Below are 20,943 nucleotides of genomic sequence, written 5' to 3'. Positions count from 1 at the left end.
CTCTATTTCGAAAAACTAAGGCCAAATGACTATTTCCCACCCAAAGTATGCTGCATTCTCAAGTTTCCCTCTTTTAACTTTGATAATATCAAATACCCCCCATGAGCAGTTAAAATTAACGGTAATAAGGGTAAAATTGTTATTTTCTTTATAATATTAAAAATAAACTAAAATATAATTTTTTTTGCCCCCCTAAACTTTCAAAACTAAAAGTTTTCTTCAGCCTAAGTTTTAAAAAATGACAGTTTTATCCTAGGATTTCGTTTTGAAATCTTCGACGTAATCTCCAACTCCATTGCAGATGGTCTCTCCCTCCCGAAGCATCTTCTCCCTTCGACGGTCTCTCTCCTCTCATTTGGATGTCTGATTGGTGTCAGAGAAGTGGTGGAAGACAAAGAGCTTCGTCGGAGAAGACGAAGCTCTTCATCTTCCCCGATAAAGTTCTTCGTCTTCCACCGCTTCTCTGATGTTGATCGAGCATGGGAAAGGATGCTTAAGGAGGGAGAGACCATGGACAATGGAGTCGGAGATTAGGGGGGCAAAAAGAGATAAAATTTTAAGGGGTTAGGGTTCCGTTAATTTTAATTGCTAATAGGTGGGTATTTGATATTATCAAAGTTAAAGAGAAGAAACTTGAGAATGCAGTACACCTTGGGTGGGAAATAGTCCTTTGGCCAAAAACTAATAACGAACAAATAAAATAATAATTTTATTATTTATTAATTTTAAAATTATATTAAAAAATAACAACAATATATCAAACAAACATTTTTAATATAACGATTTAATTTTAAAAAGGTTTAAAAATTTACAAATCAATTTATAAAATCTTTTCAAACCACTTATAATTTTGAAAGTATATACGACTCTAATAATTGTAATATGTTATTTATACTCATTATTTGTTAAATTTGTTCAATATTTTTGTGTTACAATTGTCATTTTTAAAATAATTAAGAGGTAGATTTATATTTTAAAAATTTTTAAAGGACGCTTTAACTTTTTTAAAATTTTTAATAACCCTTAAAATTTTTAAAAGATCTCAATATTTTTAAAAATTACAATTTATCCTCAAATAAACTATTATATGACAAATACATATTTATCTATATGAATAAAGGAACCGGTGAAGGTAAAAAGAAATAGAAATAAAAGACTTCTTATTGATTTAAATATATAAAATTTTATTTTTAATTTTTATTAACTTAGAATTATAGGATAATTTTGAAAAATAAAATAGTAAAAATAAAATAATAATATCTCTTCATAATTTTATTGTTTCATTATTGAGTTAAATTTAGATAAAAAGGTGTTACTTATTTTGATTTTAGGTAGAATAATGTTATTTATGCTAATTAGGGATGAGAAAAGGTTTTAAGGCCAAACCTTGGGTGGGAAAACGTGATTCAGTCTTAATCAAATCAAATATTTTGATGTCGCATTTTTGGATTCAAAAGCAGAAAGTAATTTACAATTTTACTGGCCATAGAATGCCTTAGAAATTTGTGGATATTCTAAAAATTAATAATTTTTTATTAGAATTAAATTTTAAAAAATTATATCCTCCTTTTAGAATTTCAAATTTTTAAGCTTTGACGTTATCTCTCCATCTCCAGCATTATTTTTCCATCCAACAATCTTTTTATCTATTCATGCTTAGAGCAAAAACTATATATATATATATATATAAATTATTATTATCTTTGATTAGATTTTATATTTAATATATAAATAATTAGAGATTATATTTGATTGATAATAATAAAAAAATTAGTGAGATATAATTTTATTTAAAATAAATTAAACTAAACCAAAAGTAAACTTATATAGATAAAACTACAACAAAAAAGTGGATTAAGGTTAGAGTCAAACCAAACCAAACTTAAGTCTTAAATGATTAGTTAGAATAAGAGTTCAAATTCAAATTCGAGCTCATTTGAACATACTAGAGATGTTATCAAAGATTATTGATAAAATATATAATTTTATTACAAGATTAATAATATTGTCAAAAATATATTCGAATCATATTCAAACTGAATTATCGAATTAAATTTTTGTTTTAAATTTAATTTGAATCAAAACAAATACCAAATTACGCTAAATTGGGTTGGTTCAAATCTGCCCCGTAAATGGAAGGGGGTGGGATGGGATAAGACAGTAAAAAGGTACAATAAATTTGAATGATGAAACTGCATCAAGAGAATCCAACAAGTAAAACCCCTTCAACTTCCGTCTCCTTTAGTCTTACTTAGTTGACTTTCATCCTTTTTCAGTCTCACAAAATCGGACTTCCATCTCCAATCGGTTGTCACTCTGCTGGCTTGTATTTCCTCTCTATCTTACTACAAAGAATTTCTCTCCTCTCAATTTCACCCCGATGACAACGAGACAACTCTATGCAGTCACCAATGACAGGATGCTTCTGTGCAATCAACGCCGACAAAAAAATTCAATGCAAAAACCAAGTAAAAGGACAGTGGTTGTGCGGGTGTCAACAGGTGGTAATCAATGGTGGCGGGTTTGAGTGGCTGATAATTTTTAATAAAAAATATGGTATATTAGAAAAAAGAGTTAATCACAATAATAGCCTGGTAAATGTTTAAGTTTTACCATTATTTTAATAAAAAAATATTACATTTTTGTGTTAATTAAGTAAAAGCAAAAATATTACAAAATTGAGATTATTATCTCAATCATTTTTAATATTTAAAATAAAAATAATAATTAACTTATTTTTATATTATTTATTACATCAATTTAATAATAAAAAATTATCAAAACTTTTATTAAAAATAATTAAATAAAATGATTTTAATAATAAAAGATAAATTATCAAAATTTTTGTAAAGTAAATATCCCTTAATAATTTCCAACTCCAAACATCGTTCTAGATAAAAATAAATAATTTGCTACAGAATAAAAAGTTTAAACCATAATAACCATAATTTGTCTAGAGCAAAGTTTTCTTTTTTTTTTTTTTTAAATTTATACAAAAAGATTACAGCTACAGCATGATCCTTTCTCCAACACTCTGCAGAGGCTCTAGTGCCCGTATGTGGTTTTCTTCATCATCCTTATGAAGTCATCGATACCCACTTCTCCATCATCTACATATTTCAAGAAAATCGCATCCATTGTAAGCGATATACTACTACAACTAAGCACAACATATAAGTATTTCAAAATTGATAAGATTTAGTATAAAATGAAATAATAATGATAAAAAAATCGCCATCTTCCCAACACCAGATTTTGCTTTGTGATGAAAATGAAAAATAATAATAATAATAAATGTTTGTACAGCCAGTCCAGACTTCTACCACCAAGTGAGATAACCAGATAGCCTTCAGGACATAAAATAATTTCCAGTAACAAATGGTTGAGAAGGTTTTGGCTAGCAATTTCCAAACTATGAACCAGCATCACATTCAGATATTATCCAAGTGAATAAGTCACGACACTAGTAAGGCCTCTGGCTTTGACTGGACCCCAAATCAAGGATTCCTAACTAGAGACTCTCTAAGAGTGCATTTGACAGACCTCAGACCTTTATGGGAACTGTTTTTGTTCTGTAGTGCCTACTATACTCATAAAAACTACAAAAATAGTTTACAAAAAGACACATTTCTTAAGACACCCAAGTTTTTCTCAATCCTCCCTAGTTTCAAACAGGATAATGCTCTGCATACAAAGTTGGGAGCACAGCTTTGTATCCCAACAAGTGTGATAGTAGATTTGGCAAGTTATTTGAGTTATCTCTTCATCCTAGAATCAAAAAGATATTGCCAAATAGTATTATTGTTTCAAAAAAGTGTTTGCCTCTTCCAGCCAAAAACCAGGAAAAAAGCATAAAAATGCTTTTGACATCTAGAAGCACTTCACACACTGCCAAAAACACTACAATTGCACCTTTAGACAATCAAACCATTAATTAATCAGGCTAAACCAAACTGTAGTTCAACAAGTACATTATCTGCTGGTGTTCAATTGCAGGAAAATACAGTTGTAACAGAAATCAGCAATCAGATGGATCTCAATGGCAATGAGAATTGCAACACTTGTAGATCTAAAAATGCAATATTAAACCAGAAGATAGAAGCGAGAGAAACTGAGAGGGCAAAACAAGGGGAAAACATAAGAGAAAACTGGAAATAGTGTGAAATTAAACATTCTCAATTTTTTATCTGTTCTCCATTTTATTCTATTATCACAGAGAAATAATGTTAGAGGGCAAAAACCAAAAAGAAAAAAAAATCAATCTAGGTCCCAACATACTTCAGCAAAAAAATCAAAATCTAAATGCTTTTGGACAAAAAAAAAAAAAAAGAAATAATATTAGAATAACTATCACATTAATCTTCATGTTATGAACTTATGACCCTAGCATGACTCAATTTATTATTACAAATTAAAAGGGCTGATATATTTAACTATCACAGCCAATGGTCTTTTCAAAATTGCATCACATTAACAGAACTTCACCAACAGTTTATCTAGCTGCATCAGCTGACAAGTGAAACTTTCGGAAACAGAATGGCCACTAAAAATTTGTAAATAAGGAATTAAATTATCAAAATCAGTAGCAAAAATAAAAAAGAAAATAGAAGAAAAGGACTATCATTTCATGTTCCTTTCATCTGACACAAGGCAACTCTTCTTATATCATCAGACTGCACAAAGTTATCCGTGACTCTTAAAAGCACAATTGAGTAGATAAAAAAGAAACCTTACATGTATATTTGGCTAAAAAATTAAGATGTAATAATTCTTAATGTGCCAGATCATTTAAAATAAACTTCTCTGCAAAAATCACAGGAGTAGTGGTTAAAAAAGGGAGGCTAACTTACGGTCTTTGTCAGCTTCCTCGACCATCTCATTTATCTCTTGCTCAGTGAAGTTCAAATCAAGTTCCTTTGCAATTTTCTTAATGTCTGCTACTGATATCTTTCCCTGCATGCCAAATAGAAGAATCAGTAATTATATACCATGTGCAAAACTCAAGGCCCAAACAAGCAGAACTTTACATTGTTATCTTGGTCAATGATGTGGAATGCCTTCATGAGCTCTTCCTTAGAGTCTCTTTCTCCAATCTTAGTGGTCATCATATGCACAAATTCATCAAAATCAATCGCACCACTTCCATCCTTATCAACATCTGCAATCATTTGCTTAATTTGCTGTAATGACACAGAAGATTAATATGTTAGTCAAGCAAGAAGTCTGTGCACTAGAATTCGAAACGCAAGGAGAGTCTCCACCATTACAGCCATGCCAGGAAGACCCAAGGTGTAATTGGGTGGCTGAACACTTAAAATAGAAAGATAATTTATGGTGTAGAAATTACCTCTTCATTCATCTCAAAACCAAGAGCCCTGCCATGAGAAAATTTTAGTTTTAATATATTATGAACAGTCAGCTTAAAAAACTCTAAGCATATGTTATATAATATATACATACCTCATGGCAACATTTAGCTCTTTTGCATCAATAGTTCCTGGACAGAACAATCATATTAAAAGCTTAAAAAGTTGCACACATATTTAAGAAAAACACAAACTAATAAATTATTCATACCTGAGCCATCCGTGTCAAATAGCTCAAATGCTTCCTTAATCTCTTGCTTCTTTGGATTAGTTAATCCATGATGACGAGTTCTTTGTTTCTCTCTTCTAGATGGTCCTCTATAAAGACTTGCCTAAAATGGTAAATAGGAAATTTATGAAAAATAAAACAATATTTAGGAGCCATTTGGTTCAAGATAATCTTTAATTACCCTGATAATTTATCTTTTATTATTGATATTATCTTGTTTAATTCGTCAAATTATCAAAGATTTCGATAATATTTTATTACCAAAGATGATGTAGTAGGTAATATAAGGATAATTTGATTACTACTTCTACTTTAGATTTTTAAAGATTCTTAAGGGAGCCTTAAATTTGTTTCAATTTTATCCTTATTTATTAATTTTTTAAAACCAAAATACTCTCATTTTAAATTAAAATAATAATTAATATGAAAAATATTTTTAAAAAAATATAATGACAATAAGATAATAACTTGAAAAAATAATTTAATTGATGATTTCATAATTTAACAACACGAACAATAATTAATTTCATACCTTATTAAAATGTAAAACATTTTAGAAAATATACAAAGCAAATATATAACATAAGACATGTTAGTTTAACCAAATACAGTACTAATTTATATCTAATAATCGTTAGAGGTCATTTAAATAACATTAACATACTTTATTACTGTAAACTAAACACAATAATTGTTTATATATATTAAATTTTACCAAACATATTAATAATTTATATTTAGAAATATTTCAGTTAATTTATCTTTATAATAATCTTTCATTTTTGGTAATAAAAAATTACTCAAACCATACGCAACCTAAAAGTTAAATTAAAAAATCCTACTTCACTGGCATCTAGCAACAAGGCTAAAGAAAGCCATCAATTTGATATATGAAAGATTTCATATGACCAATAAATACAAATTAGAGACACATAAAGTTGAGACATTCTAAACTCGCCAGAAGCCGCATTCTATCATAGAACATAAGGCTTCCTAAAATGGCAAAAATAAGCAAGTTGGTCTGTTCAAGCATAAAAAAAACACCTACCTAAGAAACAACTTCCCGGCCAGTAAAAGCACAATTCTAAGGAGTCCATTATAAAGGGTCGTAATTCATAACTCAACTAAGTCGTTTTGTGCCTTTACAATCAATTGAGCTCTAGTGAGTCATTCAATTGCAGTAATTCACACCCTCAGATCATAATTTACACAAGATCTAATTAGTTTTCTTCAATAGAATCGATAATCAAAAGAAGAAAACAGAAGCCCAATTCAATAACATTACAAACTCTATTGTAAGAAAATACATAATAAATTGCAACAGTAAGAATGAAGATTCAGAGAATCAAAACGTCAACCCAAGATCATCATTAAGACATGAAATCAGAATTTTCAAGTTTAGCTTGAATAAAAACGCACCATTGTTTGGTTTGGGTCGACGAGATCGCAACGCGTATTACAGGTATCCTCCCAGAAAAGAAAGAGAATCCGATGGTAGGGTCAAATTTAACAACTTTTCCTTATCTCAGCTGATGGGTAACAAGGGGGCAAAAGTGGAAAGCAAATTTAAAATGGGTAGTGGTACATGGGCTTTGCTAAGTCTACTTGGATAGAGACCGTGGAGGCCCAAAGCTGAATTTACGATAACATAAATGAATATATAATTTTAATGGTAATGAAAAACAATACAACACCGATAATGACATATTTTTATATAATTAAATAATTTTAAATTAAAATAAAATTTAATTTAATTATATATTATTATTTTTACATAAATTTATATTCATTTACTCAAGGAAAAATGAATAGAATATCAAAAAAGTAAAGAAATATATTATTTCATATTCAAACTCACCGAAGGCTAAGACAACAGTGCATCTGGGAACATTTTGAAATTGTGGAAAACATTTTAAAATGGTTTTTTTATCAGTATTTTGATTAAATAGATGAAAAAACTTCTTGAGATTTAAAACAAATTTTCCAACAATTTCTTTTTATATTGTTTATGATCGTAGAAATTTTATTACCATTCATGAATGCGACTTAAATCTTTACTCCATGTATAATTTAAGAAACTATTCTCTAACAGAGAAGATCCAGATAAAAAGCCTTCATAAAAAACAATATCAAAAGAAAGATTTATTTTGCTAGAAAAGGTTTTGACATGGCTAAATTACTTATGATTTTAGTTTAATAAAGTCGAATAATTAAATAATTAAATAATTCAATGACAGTTTACAAATAGATTTAAATGATCAATAAAGATAATCTCAATATATTTAAAAGTTATAATCTATCAAGATAATCAATCTTAGGTTTTATTAGACTTTTGATAATATCTATTAACCTTCGAGAAGGTTTTAAGAGCAGAGGATCAATCACTCATATGTAAGTAATCTTGACAACCCATATGTAATTGATGAAGTACTATTAGTAAAGGATCATAGGTCTGAGATTTAAAAAAAAAAAACAATCAATTTAGCAGTGACAAAAACACTTAAATGTAAAAAGGGGAGAATAATAATATATATTACTCCAAAGTTAAGGTAAATAATTTACAGTAACCAAATATTTTCCCCTGACTATCCATACCTCAGCACCTCATGTGGTTGTATAAACCTTCCGAATTTCTTGGATTACCCGATCTGCTACTTCTTGCCCAAATAATCTAGGGAAACTTGAAGCTAGATCAATCTCAATGGTCTTGCTCCCATTTACACTATCCCTCTTTTCCAAATAAGCTCTTTCTGTCACCCCAACTTTTCTTTCAGCAAAAGCACACCGATTCAACCATATTCCTAGCAGTTCCTTTGCAATAGGATCTACATAACTTGTTACAATCTCCTCAATTCGTGCTGACTCTCCTGACTCTGTTTGTAACACCCCAGGTCCAATAACCCGGCCCACTGTTAAGATATTGTCCACTTTGGACACACAGTCCATCATGGGTTTGCTTCTGGGCTTTGCAACCCAAAACGCGTCTTAACAGTTAAGGAGCTCACAGACTATTTAACCAATCCAATTCTCCCACCACTAACCAATGTGGGATCCATAGACAGAGCACACACAGACTCAGCATCTCTCCCGTGCTTTGTCGATGTGGGATTCGCCTAAGGGTATCACATCGACAAAGCACGGGAGAGATGCTGGGTCTGTGTGTGCTCTGTCTTTGGATCCCACATTGGTTAGTGGTGGGAGAATTGTATTGGTTAAATAGTCTGTGAGCTCCTTAACTGTTAAGACGCGTTTTGGGTTGCAAAGCCCATTAGCAAACCCATGATGGACTGTGTGTCCAAAGTGGACAATATCTTAACAGTGGGCCGGGTTATTGGACCTGGGGTGTTACAAATGGTATCAGAGCAACTCCGCGTGTCCTGTTGAACTATGGTGGGGCAAACCTCAGCGAGGACGCTGAGTCCCGTAAGGGGGGGTGTATGTGATACCCTTAGGCGAATCCCACATCGACAAAGCACGGGAGAGATGCTGGGTCTGTGTGTGCTCTGTCTTTGGATCCCACATTGGTTAGTGGTGGGAGAATTGTATTGGTTAAATAGTCTGTGAGCTCCTTAACTGTTAAGACGCGTTTTGGGTTGCAAAGCCCATTAGCAAACCCATGATGGACTGTGTGTCCAAAGTGGACAATATCTTAACAGTGGGCCGGGTTATTGGACCTGGGGTGTTACACTGTTTCTATTCGTACCATAATTGCTGTCGGAGAGACAGTGCAACGTATGTAGAGGGTTGGCGAGAAGTATGGTGTAACCTCAGGGACTTTCTCAAGCATTTGTCTGTAAGTGTCCAGTTTTGTGCTTTCATAGAAAGTGTGAAGGTAGTCTGGATCTAGGACAAGATCCTTTCGAGGAGGCAAATCAAGGATGAGGATTAAAGATGTAGAGCTACTCTGTATAAGCTCAATTAAGAAATTTGGTGCATCTGTAGAAGAGTTCAGATAGGCTGAAAGGCTTGTTATATTCAATGCTCCTGTTGGTAACTCACAGTGTATCCAACTTCCCAGAATGAAATCAATCTGACATGGAAGCAAATTAAGTTAAAAATTTAGACCAAGATGAACTAGCATCATGTAAGTCTCAACTATCAGGATCCAAAAACAAGTGTGGCCCTAATATTTTTGGTAATAATATGACAGATATCCAGGTATCAGTTCATATTCTCCACAGGCAGCTAATTAGTCCAACCAATTGATCTCAATTTTTTCCTTTCTTATTGGAAACCAATCGCGGGAGGAATCCTTCCCTTCGATTATGATATACATTATACCCCAGGCTACTAAAAATGCCACAGGGGAGGAAACAACTATATAACCTCTATTTATTATCTGCATAATAACTACTCAAAGAAAGTACCACCAAAGTCCAAAGCAATCACAAGAAGGTAGAGTGGCAGTTCAATCGAAGCTCCAAAGCCAGCGTAAAACCAATAAAATAATTGGTTTGAACAGAGTTGGGCTAGCAAGATCATATATTATCCTCCAAACATATTCAAAACCAAGCCCAAATGCAAAATCAATAAGGGGAAATGGGAGAAGCGGAAGGATGAAACACAAAACTCAAACTCAAAGTAAATCAAGCTTACAGCAGTAGAATTGACTGTTTAACCTTGAATCATTTGAAGCACAATGGAAGGTGGAATCCAGCCGCTAGTGGCTCAACACAAAAGTTGGAAGTTATAGAAAGTATTATGAAAGCATAAAATGTTGTTATACAATTAACAGAACCCAGCAACAAACCAAAATATCATTCATTGAAGTTTAATCTCCATTTTTTAGCCCTATAGGCTATAGATATCGATCAAATAGAAAACTTTTCTTACTTTGTCCCTTCCATGTTAGAAACAATACACAGTCTATGAATTCTATCCACAAAAAAAAAACAGTTCATGTTTCCTGTACTGATTACAAGCACTAAATTATAGTTATAAGATATTAAAACTTAAAGGATACTATAAATTGTCCACCAATTAAATGTTGCATGCACTTTTTGTTCAAAAATCTCAGCTTTAAACTTAGAAAAGCCTTCTAACTTGAGTACAAAACAATTAATTGTGACAATTAACAAAATATGAGATAAAAATTAGGCCAAGTGAGAAATTAACAATGTAATATGTAGCCAGGGAAATTATGAACTAAAAGGACCAAAAACGAAACAGAAGAAACAGAATTACTGAGGAGGAGTTGTGGCCTGATCTGATTTGCAGAGAGGCTTGAGCGTTGCCACTCTGGTTCTCGTAATACTGTACATCAGGTGGTAGAGTGCAAGGAAGCAGCTGCGAGTCGAGGCGACATTCGACCGTCGATACGAGATCAATCATGAGAGTCCTGATCGGGGAAGAAACGTGAGGGAACTCCAGAAACTTTCTGCGTGAATCCATGTGAGACGATAGTGGTTTGGCTGAGCAAGTGATAAGAGCCTTTGAGGACTTTGGAGCTAAAAGTGTACAAGTGGGGATGAAAGAAGAAAGTTGAGAGGGTAAAAAATGGTGGCTGTTTACAGCCATGATTTCCTCGTCTTACTCATCGGTGTTCAAATTATATGTAAGATTCACGACGTACAGCTCGAAACGCAGCCGTTTTTTTATCATCAAAGTAGGTAATGTGTTAACATGCTCGGTAAAACAAGGTGCAAAACTAGAATTAAAATTTGGATGAGCTGAGGCCTGCATTGCTGTGTCTTGGGTCACAGGTAGAGGCGGGACGCCCCGGCTCCTCAGAACATAGCACCGCCCACCTTGCCACTGTCTACAATTTTACAGGTCGTGTAAGGGTTCAAAGGTTGGATGAGTCAAGGACACGACCTGCAAAAAAATTAAAAAGCACCAGGTCGAAATGATTCAACACTACATAGATAAAATGGTGAAAAGGGAGGATCACCTGCACCGTATAATAGCTTTGGTGAACGTCATCTAGCCAAAAAAGGAAGACTTGGGCTTGTGTCTCTAGCTCCCCACATCGCAACTTCGCACAAATCATAGCGCCCTGCTAAATTGTTTAGTTCTGTGACAAAAATAGTGCATGTGGCTGTCTGGCCTATGATATGAGAATATGATTAAAATACTCTGAGGGGGTATTTGTCTTACCCTCTCAACTTAATACAGTCCTACTAGATTTATTCCTAATCGCTACTTTGACCATCCAAATCTCTATTAGGGTCCCAACTCCATCCATCTTCATCACCGAACTCAAGTTACCTAGAGAAGATAATTTGGAGTTCATTGGATAGGTTATAAACTCGTTAGGATTCTCAAAACCAATGCCACTAGAAGTCGACATATGGAAGACACGAAGTTTGTAGATCAAAATTTATAGGCATTTATAGGGTATCTTTGCAAGTTCAAGCGATAGAAGTGAAAAGTCAGATTCAAAAGGCAAATTATAGATATAGGCTTTTGAGTGAAAAAAAATTCACATAATCTAAATCAAGTTAGGTCACATGTTAGTGAACCAAAGAGTAGACCTAGATCGCTAATAAACATATCTCATGACATTATCATTATTAAGTAGACCTCACAACTACACCTTAATAAATGTGAGACAAAAATGTTGTAACTATTATTGTCATGTATATCAACCCTAGTCAAAACATGCATCACTCATCTGCACTATAGAAATGAATAAATTTTTAAATTATGTTGGAATTCTGAAAACTAGGGGCATATGTTGTACAAATAAGTTTACCCATTAAAAAATGGTATCATAAATAGTGTCTAACACCAAATAGCAAATATTTAGCTAAGTAATTAGTCATGTGGCACATCATTTAGGCACATATTACCCTATAACATAAATGGGCAGATTTTGACCGATAAACATTAAATAGAGCAAATTTGTCTCAAAGAGAAATAAGGTTTGGTTGTTCGATTAAGATCATATGTCCCCCATTGCGCGAGCTATCTCTAAATTATGTATCAAGAAAAAATTAACCACATGACAATTTAGTAGTTTACATCACCTTAAATGTAGAATGATAGCATTCTTTCTAATAATTGTGATACGATCTGTTTTCTCCAAGGCAAATGTGTTTGTGGTGTAGAATTTTAAAGTTTTTATTTATATTATTAACTTATGTCTTTTGTTTATATTAGATAAAAAAACAATATTATCCATAAATAAAAATTAATTTTATTGTTTTATTATAGGATTAAGATTTGAATGAACAAGCAAGGTTTACCTGCAGGTTACCGGAAACTTTTTCAAAAATAAAAATAGCAACCTTCTCTCTGTTTTTTAGGAGCAATCAAAAAGTCAAAAATTTTGTTGTATTTTAAAAGTAACATAACAAAAGAAATCAACCCAAAAAGTAAGGACATTTCTTGATAGAATTATGCTTTGACTATAAGAAAGAATAAATTAAAAATAAATTTGCTCTGTGCATAACATAGAATTTGTAAAACCAGAAATTTATCATGATGCACCATAATAATCAATAACTGTATGTAATCACAATTTTAAAGAAAGAATAATAATTAAGTAAAAAAAAAATTAAATTTATAAAGCCAAATAAATGATGGGTTACAAGGATTTTGGAAGTGTTGATATCACGAAGAATATCAATTAGGTTTCGAAGAACTTTTCAAGTTGCCATTATTGTTAATTTGAGCTTATACTCACCGATAATATACTTTTATTGAAAAACAATCTTTATTATTTATATGCGATTGTTTTTTAATCGTATAAAAAACAAAAACTTAATTTTAAATTAATTATAAAAATTTCATAAATTACCCATAGGTTTACTTGCACTATTAGAGTTAGGTATATGTCTAATAAATTATTATCTATTTAAATTAATTTGTTTTTAATTAATACACGATTCAATTTAACCCACTCGTTTATAAGATCTACGTCTTGATCTTGATCTCGGTCTCAAAATTTGCATATATATAATTAAAAAAATATAAGAAATAGAACTTTTTTTTCCAAAATGTATTTTGATAAATTAATTTTTTTAAACTGCTATACTTTATTTCAGAAAGAAGAAAAACTCGATTAAATTTTCATAAAAAAAAAGGACCGACCCAATTTACAATAGATTGTGGTGAGCCCAACCCATGCCCACATTTATTAGTTTTGTTGCCATCCCTAGTTTGGTTGGAACAAAAACATTTGTGTCATCTTCACACGTGTCATATTATTTTATAATAAAATTTTATAATAATGTGTCATATTATTATTTATGTTACCAAACCAATGTAAATGGGCACTAAATTTTCTATAGTCATATTATAAGATAAAAAGGACGAAAATTCAAAATTGAATTTTGACTAAAAGTATAAGAAATTTATAAGCACAAGATTTGTAAGGAAAAATTAGCTTTTGAAAAAGAACAAAGAAATTTCAAATGAAAAACTTTGCCTAGCATCCAATGAGTCATATTGATGAATTGTTTGAGGGCGGGTAGTAATAGCCTTCACTTAGCTTTGGAGTTAGGGTTAATCTCGAATCAAATTAGTTTAAACTGAAAAGTTGATTTGATTTAGTAGCCTTCACTTAGCTTGAGGTTTTGCTTGTTTTTAAAACCAAGTCAAACTCAAATTATAAAGAATTTGATTCAATTTAGCTCACAAGTTAAGTGAATGGTTAAATTCGATTCAAACTTAATTCAAATTATGTTAAACAATTGTTAAAATGATATCATTTTACTCATTGTTAGACAATAATAAGTTTTTTTAATCAATGAGTCATAAATTTAAATTATAAATCTACATTATAGATTCGAACCATCAACTCAAATTAATTTCGAATCAAATCATTTTTATTTAAATTGAACTTAAACCACTTTTAATTTTGACTTAACGAAATAAAATCAAATTCAAACTAAGAAATGTTCGAATTCAATTCAATTCGTATTCATCTCTATTTAGAGTGATTTTGGGCTTTAGTAGATGATAAATTTGATAATAATCCCTTTACTTTAACATGGCAATAGCACATTTTTAACGTGGTAACATATTATTAAGAGTTGAGCCTTTGTCCGAAAGGAGATACACATACATGATATTGACTGTATTATTAGAAGCAAAGTCTACACATTCCATAATTTCTAACATTATCCATGATAAAGGGTGGACTCCCCTTCGTAGAGATTCATTTGCGTTTGTTTGATCTCTACTTTTACCTAAATCACAATCATGCAAAAATTAAAAAAAAAAAAAAAACAATAACCATAATAATAGTAACACAGATACTACAGGGGGGCATAATCATCATTTTGATTGGTCAATTACAAACTTTGCTGGTCTTCATCAACGGCGCATGGAGCTCCACGTTCTTCATGTCACGTGAACCAGCACCACACTCGATACTGCTCTCTTCACGAACCCGTTTCTTTCCATCACCTTTCAACCAAACCCCAAATAGCTTCAACTTTCCACAACTTTCTTCGTCCTCATCACTTACTAATCCATCACGGTTGGACCCACAGCTTCCTTGCCGCATGATGCGATTGATCTGATCAGGCTCCACCTTAACACATTTCGTCAAAAACGCTACCAACTCCTCGCACTGCTTCTTCGCCTGCGCCAGTTCCGTGCTCAGCATTTCGTTGTCCTTTTTCAGCTTCGCGTTCTCATCCGTAAGATCCGCGAATTTCGCCGTAGCAATCAACCCCGGGCTCTTTGAATCCGGCGATGACGTCGACGTCGACCCCAGATCCTCACCAGAATTCGAGGCTGAGTTTGTTTTCGCGCCAGCTCCTTTTGCAGCCGCTTGTGTTGTCGATGCTTGCACCGTTTTCCGCCGATGAATTTCGGTTAAAAGCTCTTTCCTCCCTCGCCGGAAATTATCGTTGGCGAATTCCCATTTGTCCACAACAATCTTTCGGAATCCCTATATAATTTAACGTTTACATTATTATTAATCGGTAGAATTTACGTTTCTTGCCTCGTGCGTATGTCCAATGAAACCGTTACAGGAGAAAGTATGAAGAAGAAGAAGAGTGGGACTAGAATTTGTTCCTGATTCATGAGGCATTTTTTTATTTTAAGTTACTATTCTACCCCTCACCTAAAATTTGACCATGTGAATATCTTGTCTAAAACACGAACTGTGCAAGAGAAGTAATATAATTAGACACGAAAGTAATAAAATATTTATAAACGCAACAGAAGAATCGATCTTTCATTTACACACCTTCTTCACCAACCCCAGCCCCATCATTGATTCAAACCTTCCATTTACAGATTTAATTGGTGTTTAATAAAATGAAAAATCTCAAATCTGGTAAAAACATCTTGAGGATTATTTCTCTTTGATCTTCAACAACAAAAATTTACTGGTAAAAAGAAATCACGGGTGGATGAACTTACATAGGTGTTAAGTTGGCGGACGAAGCTTGAGAAATTGTTGTGCTTGAAGTAATTAGGGAGCAAATCCTTTGCAAAATCAGCAGTTTTCCAAACAACAAAGGTGTTGCCACTTTCATTCCATGAAATCACATCGTCGGTCTTTGGATCATCCACCAACTGATACGTTTTCATCAGAAACGGCGCCGGAACCGACCTCTGCGCCATTTTTGTATTCCCGATGCACACTTCACCAACCCCCCGAGATCAAGCTAAAAGTAAAATCTAAAGAAATAGTTTTCAACTAAAAAAAAATAAAAACGAAAAATAACCTACTCAATCGTTTACGGGGGGATTTAGATGGAAGAACTAAAGAGCAAGAGAGCAGTCAAGAATTCCCAGCCCCAGCAATAGAACCCAGAAAGGAAAACCCTTGAATGAACAAGATTACTAAAGCGTTTGCTCCTATCTGCTTCCATGAGCAATCACCGGAAAAAGTTTTTCTGATGAGATTTTATACAAGACCAATACCATAACTTCTCATGAAGATGAAGGCGGTACTCCCTTTGTTAATACTTGTACGAGACAATTATAAAAGGAGGGGAAAGGGTCCAGTACTCTGGTTAGAAAGCGATGTTGGTTCTAGAAATTTTAAGAAACACAACAAAAATAATGAATGGTAAAGGAAGACACAAACAAGTCTTATTTCAAGTTTCAAAGGTAAAGTTGGAGACAAAAGAAAAAGGATAAAGAGAGGTGAGAATTAGGAATTTCATTTGCTTTAATTTTTCTTGGTCGTTTCTTCAAGGAAGCTTCTATTGTATTTCCAAAAGATTTTTTTTTTATATATATATATTAGACGCGTGGGATTCACCGTTATTTTATTTTTGGCAATAAAAAATATAGCGAAGCTGGTGAGGAGGGAGGAGGCTAATCCTTTTCCGTTCTATTTCTCACCTAACACTTTCCCATTTCTAATTGCTTCATTTAATTGCAATTAAAGTATTAATTATTGATTTTTTCTCCAATTTTGTATTTTTGTTCTTGTCTCCAGTGTATATTACCAAATTTGAATTGTTGGGGCTGTCCAAAGAGGTTATTTTCTCTTGACACTAAATACTGTTTCTGTATTTGGTATTTATGTTAATTTTGTATTATATACGGCCACTCATCCGCTCCTGCATTCAATCCTATTAAGTTCAAAGGATTTATTCCCATTTAAAAATTACCTTTTTTTATAATTTTATATTTATTAATTTTTAAAAATCTAAATACTCATTTATCAGTTATTAAAATAAACAAAATTTATTAGTTTTAAAATTTTACTTTATTTTTTTAAACTCTAAAAACTAATAATTTTTTCTTTTTTAAAAGTTTAAAAAAATATATTTCTCTTTGTTAAGATTTTCAATTCCTTCCTTTCTTCTTTGGCAATCAAAATTGGTCAAAAGCCTCTTTAATCCATCTTTTATCTATCGTTGATAACTTTGACTAAAGAAAGATCAAAATATGATGAATGGATAAATGGCCAATTTCATCACAAAAGTTATCGATAGATAAATTTACCACTATTTAATTAGATTTAGTTATAATTTGATATAATTCTGATTAAAAATTAACAGATCAAAGTGAAAGAAGAGAGTAAATTTTGGGTGGAAATAAATCCTTTGGCTTTCAATTAAATACATACATTGTGAATGTAATTAAATACGTACTATGATTAATTGTACTGGTGTTGACATTGACAAGGTTGGCCGTATATAAAAGTGGGTAATTAATTAGATGTATTATAATATAAGAGGAGACATGTAAGAGGACCATTCTCTCTCGTACTATCTCTGGAATGGTGCCAATTCAAAGTGTTAAATAATCCATGTGATGAGGTTGTTGCTTGTGGTCTGAACAACCAAATATTACAACATTTTGTTTATGATTATGATGAATCTACCTCTTGTATCGGGAATGGCAACATGGCAAGGTGAGGAAAAGATTTCAATTCCCCGTTTCGTCTCTATCTTTGTAGGAGCTATCCTCGGTAAAGGGATAGTAAGAATTTACCGACTTTTCTCCATGAATTTTTTTTTTTTTCATACTTGTAAGAAAAAATTTTCTTTCAGTTTTTTCTGAACATAATATAAATATATTAAATAATAAAATTAAAATTAATTTATTATTTCAAATATCATAGATATCATTATTAATCACATTAATATATATAATAAAAATATAAATAATTTAAAAATATTTTAATATTTTAATATTTTAAATAAATATATTAATATAAATGAATGAGGATAGGAGTGGGAACAAAGATGGGGACAGAGATGGGGACAAAGGTCCTATGTGACGGGGATGAAACATATCTATCTTTGTCCTTGATTATGAAGATGTTTTTTATTTCTATCCTCGTTCTCGTCCATTTTCCTTGTTAAGGTCAGAGTCCTTAAATTTAGATTAAAATTATTATCTTTATTTTGTATTTTCATCTATTTATTCAGTCTAGCTTCTTGTTCAATTTATTTCTATCTCAATCATACATTTATTTTGGGGTAAAAATTGTCCAAAAGCCAAAGAATGTGAGGGGTAGAAGGGTTAAACAGGTGAAGTAACAAAAAAGTGGTGAAACACCCATTTTATTTGTAAGGACAATTTCTGCAAAATGTTTTTCTCTTTGCTTCAGTTGTATAAAAACTTGGCAAAAAATGTATAGCTTGATTAAACAAATTTTAAATGAATTAATTTCCCCAACTTTAATGATATTTTCAAGATTTTCTTCTTTTTTTTTGGTTTAAATGCACCTAATTTGATAAGCCGTAAATGAAAGTGTGGGTGTTTGTTATTTTTAATAGTTAATTTATGATATATTAGTTTAACTAAATAATATATTAATAATTTAAAAAAATAGTGATAATTCCTACCTTTTAATTTACTAATAGAAGATTATAGTCAGCATCTCGAAGCTTGATAGGTTTGAAGCAATTTTACAATGGCTTCACTCCCCTAAATTGAGTCGGATCTGAATCAAATTAAGGCAGGTTCAAACATCGGCCCAGTTTGATTCGGTTTGGTTTAATTTTATTTATTTTGAATATCAATCGAGTTTAAAATAAGAGGTTCAATTCATTTTAAAATTGAACTAAACTCCAGTTATAGAGAATTTGGCTTGCGAACTAAATATATAGCTTCATTTTGTTTAAATTTGGTTCGTAGCTCAATTTGAATTATGTTAAATAATTATTTAACAACATCGTTTTATCAATGAGTCATAAATTTAAACTACAAATTTGAGTTATAAATTCGAATAAAACTCAAACCAAACTATTTTCATTTAAACTAAACTCGAACTACCTTAAATCTTGTCTTGACGAATTTGAGTTGAACTTAAACTAAACTATTTTTTATTTGGATTAAATTCAAACCAACAAATATTCGAATTCAACTCGACTCGCATCTACTCTTACCACCACCAGATCACTTGTGTGTTGCAAGTTGTAACTTTTCAATACTGATGTGTTATGTGTGTCCTTTTTTTCCAGGGAGGTAAAACAGTTCCTTGCTTGTTATCAGTTCCCTACAGCTGTTGCCCGGAATTGGATTCTATTTCCCTCTTCATTTCTATTGGATTCTACAGTAAAATTTTGTTAAATTGCCTTTCATTTTCCATTTCCACAGTTAGTTAGTTTAATTATATTACGAATAACGTAATGTGAACGATGGCTGTATCGTGAAAGCACCAATGTTGGAATTTAATCACCTATTTTCTTGACTTTTTGTCCCCTCGCTCCACTCTTTTTCCTCCTTTATCCACATTTTTCTCTGCCAAAGTCTGACTAGTGTACATGCCGCTGCTTAGAAATCCTGCAGCTTGAAATTTTGGATTCATCCAAATGACGAAAATGCATTATCATAAATTAAGCATGGTCGAAAATTTAATGACTCAAGGAATCTCATGACTTTTTTTTATAGCCGATCTCACTTGTCCTTACTTATCTTTTTCCAATTTGGAAGAGGGATGAGTTCAAAATTGGCAGTGGAAGAATTTCAAACATAAGCTGACCATTACATTGTAGAATTCACAAGATTAATTGTTTTAGTTTCAGTCTCAACTAATCACATATAGCGTCAAGAAAGGAAGGAAGGAGACGTAAGAGTTTTTACACTGATTTTTCGTTTGGATGGTTTTGATATCTCCTCGTTGAATGAATCTTTGTGTCTCTTGTGGAGGAAAAATTCAAACTGTAGTTGGACACGTTTTCTAGAGAACAGAAGTGATGAAAGGTATGTAATAATCAAGACACATGAACATTGAACAGCATTCTTACATTACAGTGTTTTATTTAGACTACCGTCCAATCTGCTTTGCTTTGCTTTCTCATTGTTTTCCCTTTTCAATAATAAATAAATAAGAGAGGAAATGAGGAATATAAGATGGAAGGCCATCCACTAATTTTGCTTGTTTTTCTAATGTATTTTCTTACAACAACTTATAATTAATTCAATATGCAATCCTATAAGAAATGGTTGATAATATGAAAAGGGGCTGATTGAATTGGTCAATTTGTAGCTTGGAATTTATAGTCAGATCTATTCAATTATAGAAAAAAGAAATCAATTTGTTTGAATATAGAAAACTAACAAATACTTTATGCATTTTCAATGTTTTATTCTTGAAGAAAACATTGACAATGAATCTCCTAACAAACAATTAAATCCCATATGATATATCCCCCTGTGATATGAAGGAGCCCCTATTTTCCTTTATCTTCTTCTAACAATAATGTTTTCACAAAGGGGATGTTAGTTTTTTTTTTCTTTTATAATTGAAGACATTGTCATATTAGTTAGACGGATAAACCTGATATAGGTAAATATGATATACAGTAACTAAATCTACAATTATTGTATCAAATAAATCAAAATTTTACAGACGTAATAGTGGCTCAATCCAAAACTTTGTTTTTAAAAGTTTTAATATTGTACCAATTTTGTTAACTTTTCAGATTAAGGAATGTTGGGTTGCTGTTAGGATTTAGGAAATAATTACTATAG

General features: G+C 31.8%; 3 protein-coding genes across 3 annotated transcripts; all 3 read right to left on the bottom strand.

Moving 5' to 3' along the window:
• Positions 1–2,985: 2,985 nt before the first annotated feature.
• Positions 2,986–7,167, bottom strand: LOC123193408 (probable calcium-binding protein CML20). Its single transcript, XM_044606392.1, has 7 exons — positions 7,015–7,167; positions 5,578–5,698; positions 5,461–5,497; positions 5,348–5,375; positions 5,028–5,180; positions 4,851–4,953; positions 2,986–3,110 (listed from the first exon to the last, which is right to left on the bottom strand). The coding sequence occupies exons 1-7, from the start codon at positions 7,015–7,017 to the stop codon at positions 3,046–3,048; spliced, it is 510 nt and encodes a 169-aa protein (XP_044462327.1). The 5' UTR covers positions 7,018–7,167; the 3' UTR covers positions 2,986–3,045.
• Positions 7,168–8,099: 932 nt separating this feature from the next.
• On the bottom strand, positions 8,100–11,614 carry LOC123193402 (red chlorophyll catabolite reductase, chloroplastic-like). The gene is made up of 3 exons (XM_044606380.1): positions 10,780–11,614; positions 9,289–9,625; positions 8,100–8,474 (listed from the first exon to the last, which is right to left on the bottom strand). Exons 1-3 carry the CDS (start codon positions 11,110–11,112, stop codon positions 8,200–8,202), a joined length of 945 nt encoding a protein of 314 aa, XP_044462315.1. The 5' UTR covers positions 11,113–11,614; the 3' UTR covers positions 8,100–8,199.
• A 2,982-nt stretch (positions 11,615–14,596) lies between these two features.
• On the bottom strand, positions 14,597–16,591 carry LOC123193482 (heat shock factor protein HSF24-like). The gene is made up of 2 exons (XM_044606500.1): positions 15,919–16,591; positions 14,597–15,439 (listed from the first exon to the last, which is right to left on the bottom strand). The coding sequence occupies exons 1-2, from the start codon at positions 16,120–16,122 to the stop codon at positions 14,831–14,833; spliced, it is 813 nt and encodes a 270-aa protein (XP_044462435.1). The 5' UTR covers positions 16,123–16,591; the 3' UTR covers positions 14,597–14,830.
• Positions 16,592–20,943: the final 4,352 nt, after the last annotated feature.

Source organism: Mangifera indica, chromosome 1, assembly GCF_011075055.1.
Source record: "Mangifera indica cultivar Alphonso chromosome 1, CATAS_Mindica_2.1, whole genome shotgun sequence".
Taxonomy (NCBI): Eukaryota; Viridiplantae; Streptophyta; class Magnoliopsida; order Sapindales; family Anacardiaceae; genus Mangifera; species Mangifera indica.
This window is presented reverse-complemented; position numbering and strand designations above follow the sequence as displayed.

What these genes read in the sequence shown, in the direction of transcription:
- LOC123193482 (XM_044606500.1), bottom strand. Translation starts at nt 16,122, where the DNA reads ATGGCGCAGAGGTCGGTTCCGGCGCCGTTTCTGATGAAAACGTATCAG. An exon ending in TCCGCCAACTTAACACCTAT is followed by an intron (nt 15,440 to 15,918) that starts GTAAGTTCATCC and finishes TAAATTATATAG; the next exon opens with GGATTCCGAAAGATTGTTGT.
- LOC123193402 (XM_044606380.1), bottom strand. Translation starts at nt 11,112, where the DNA reads ATGGCTGTAAACAGCCACCATTTTTTACCCTCTCAACTTTCTTCTTTC. An exon ending in CAGGCCACAACTCCTCCTCA is followed by an intron (nt 9,626 to 10,779) that starts GTAATTCTGTTT and finishes CTTCCATGTCAG; the next exon opens with ATTGATTTCATTCTGGGAAG. An exon ending in AGCAATTATGGTACGAATAG is followed by an intron (nt 8,475 to 9,288) that starts AAACAGTGTAAC and finishes CTGGGGTGTTAC; the next exon opens with AAACAGAGTCAGGAGAGTCA.
- LOC123193408 (XM_044606392.1), bottom strand. An exon ending in GTTTTGAGATGAATGAAGAG is followed by an intron (nt 5,181 to 5,347) that starts GTAATTTCTACA and finishes GTGTCATTACAG; the next exon opens with CAAATTAAGCAAATGATTGC. An exon ending in CGAGGAAGCTGACAAAGACC is followed by an intron (nt 3,111 to 4,850) that starts GTAAGTTAGCCT and finishes TGAAATATGTAG; the next exon opens with ATGATGGAGAAGTGGGTATC.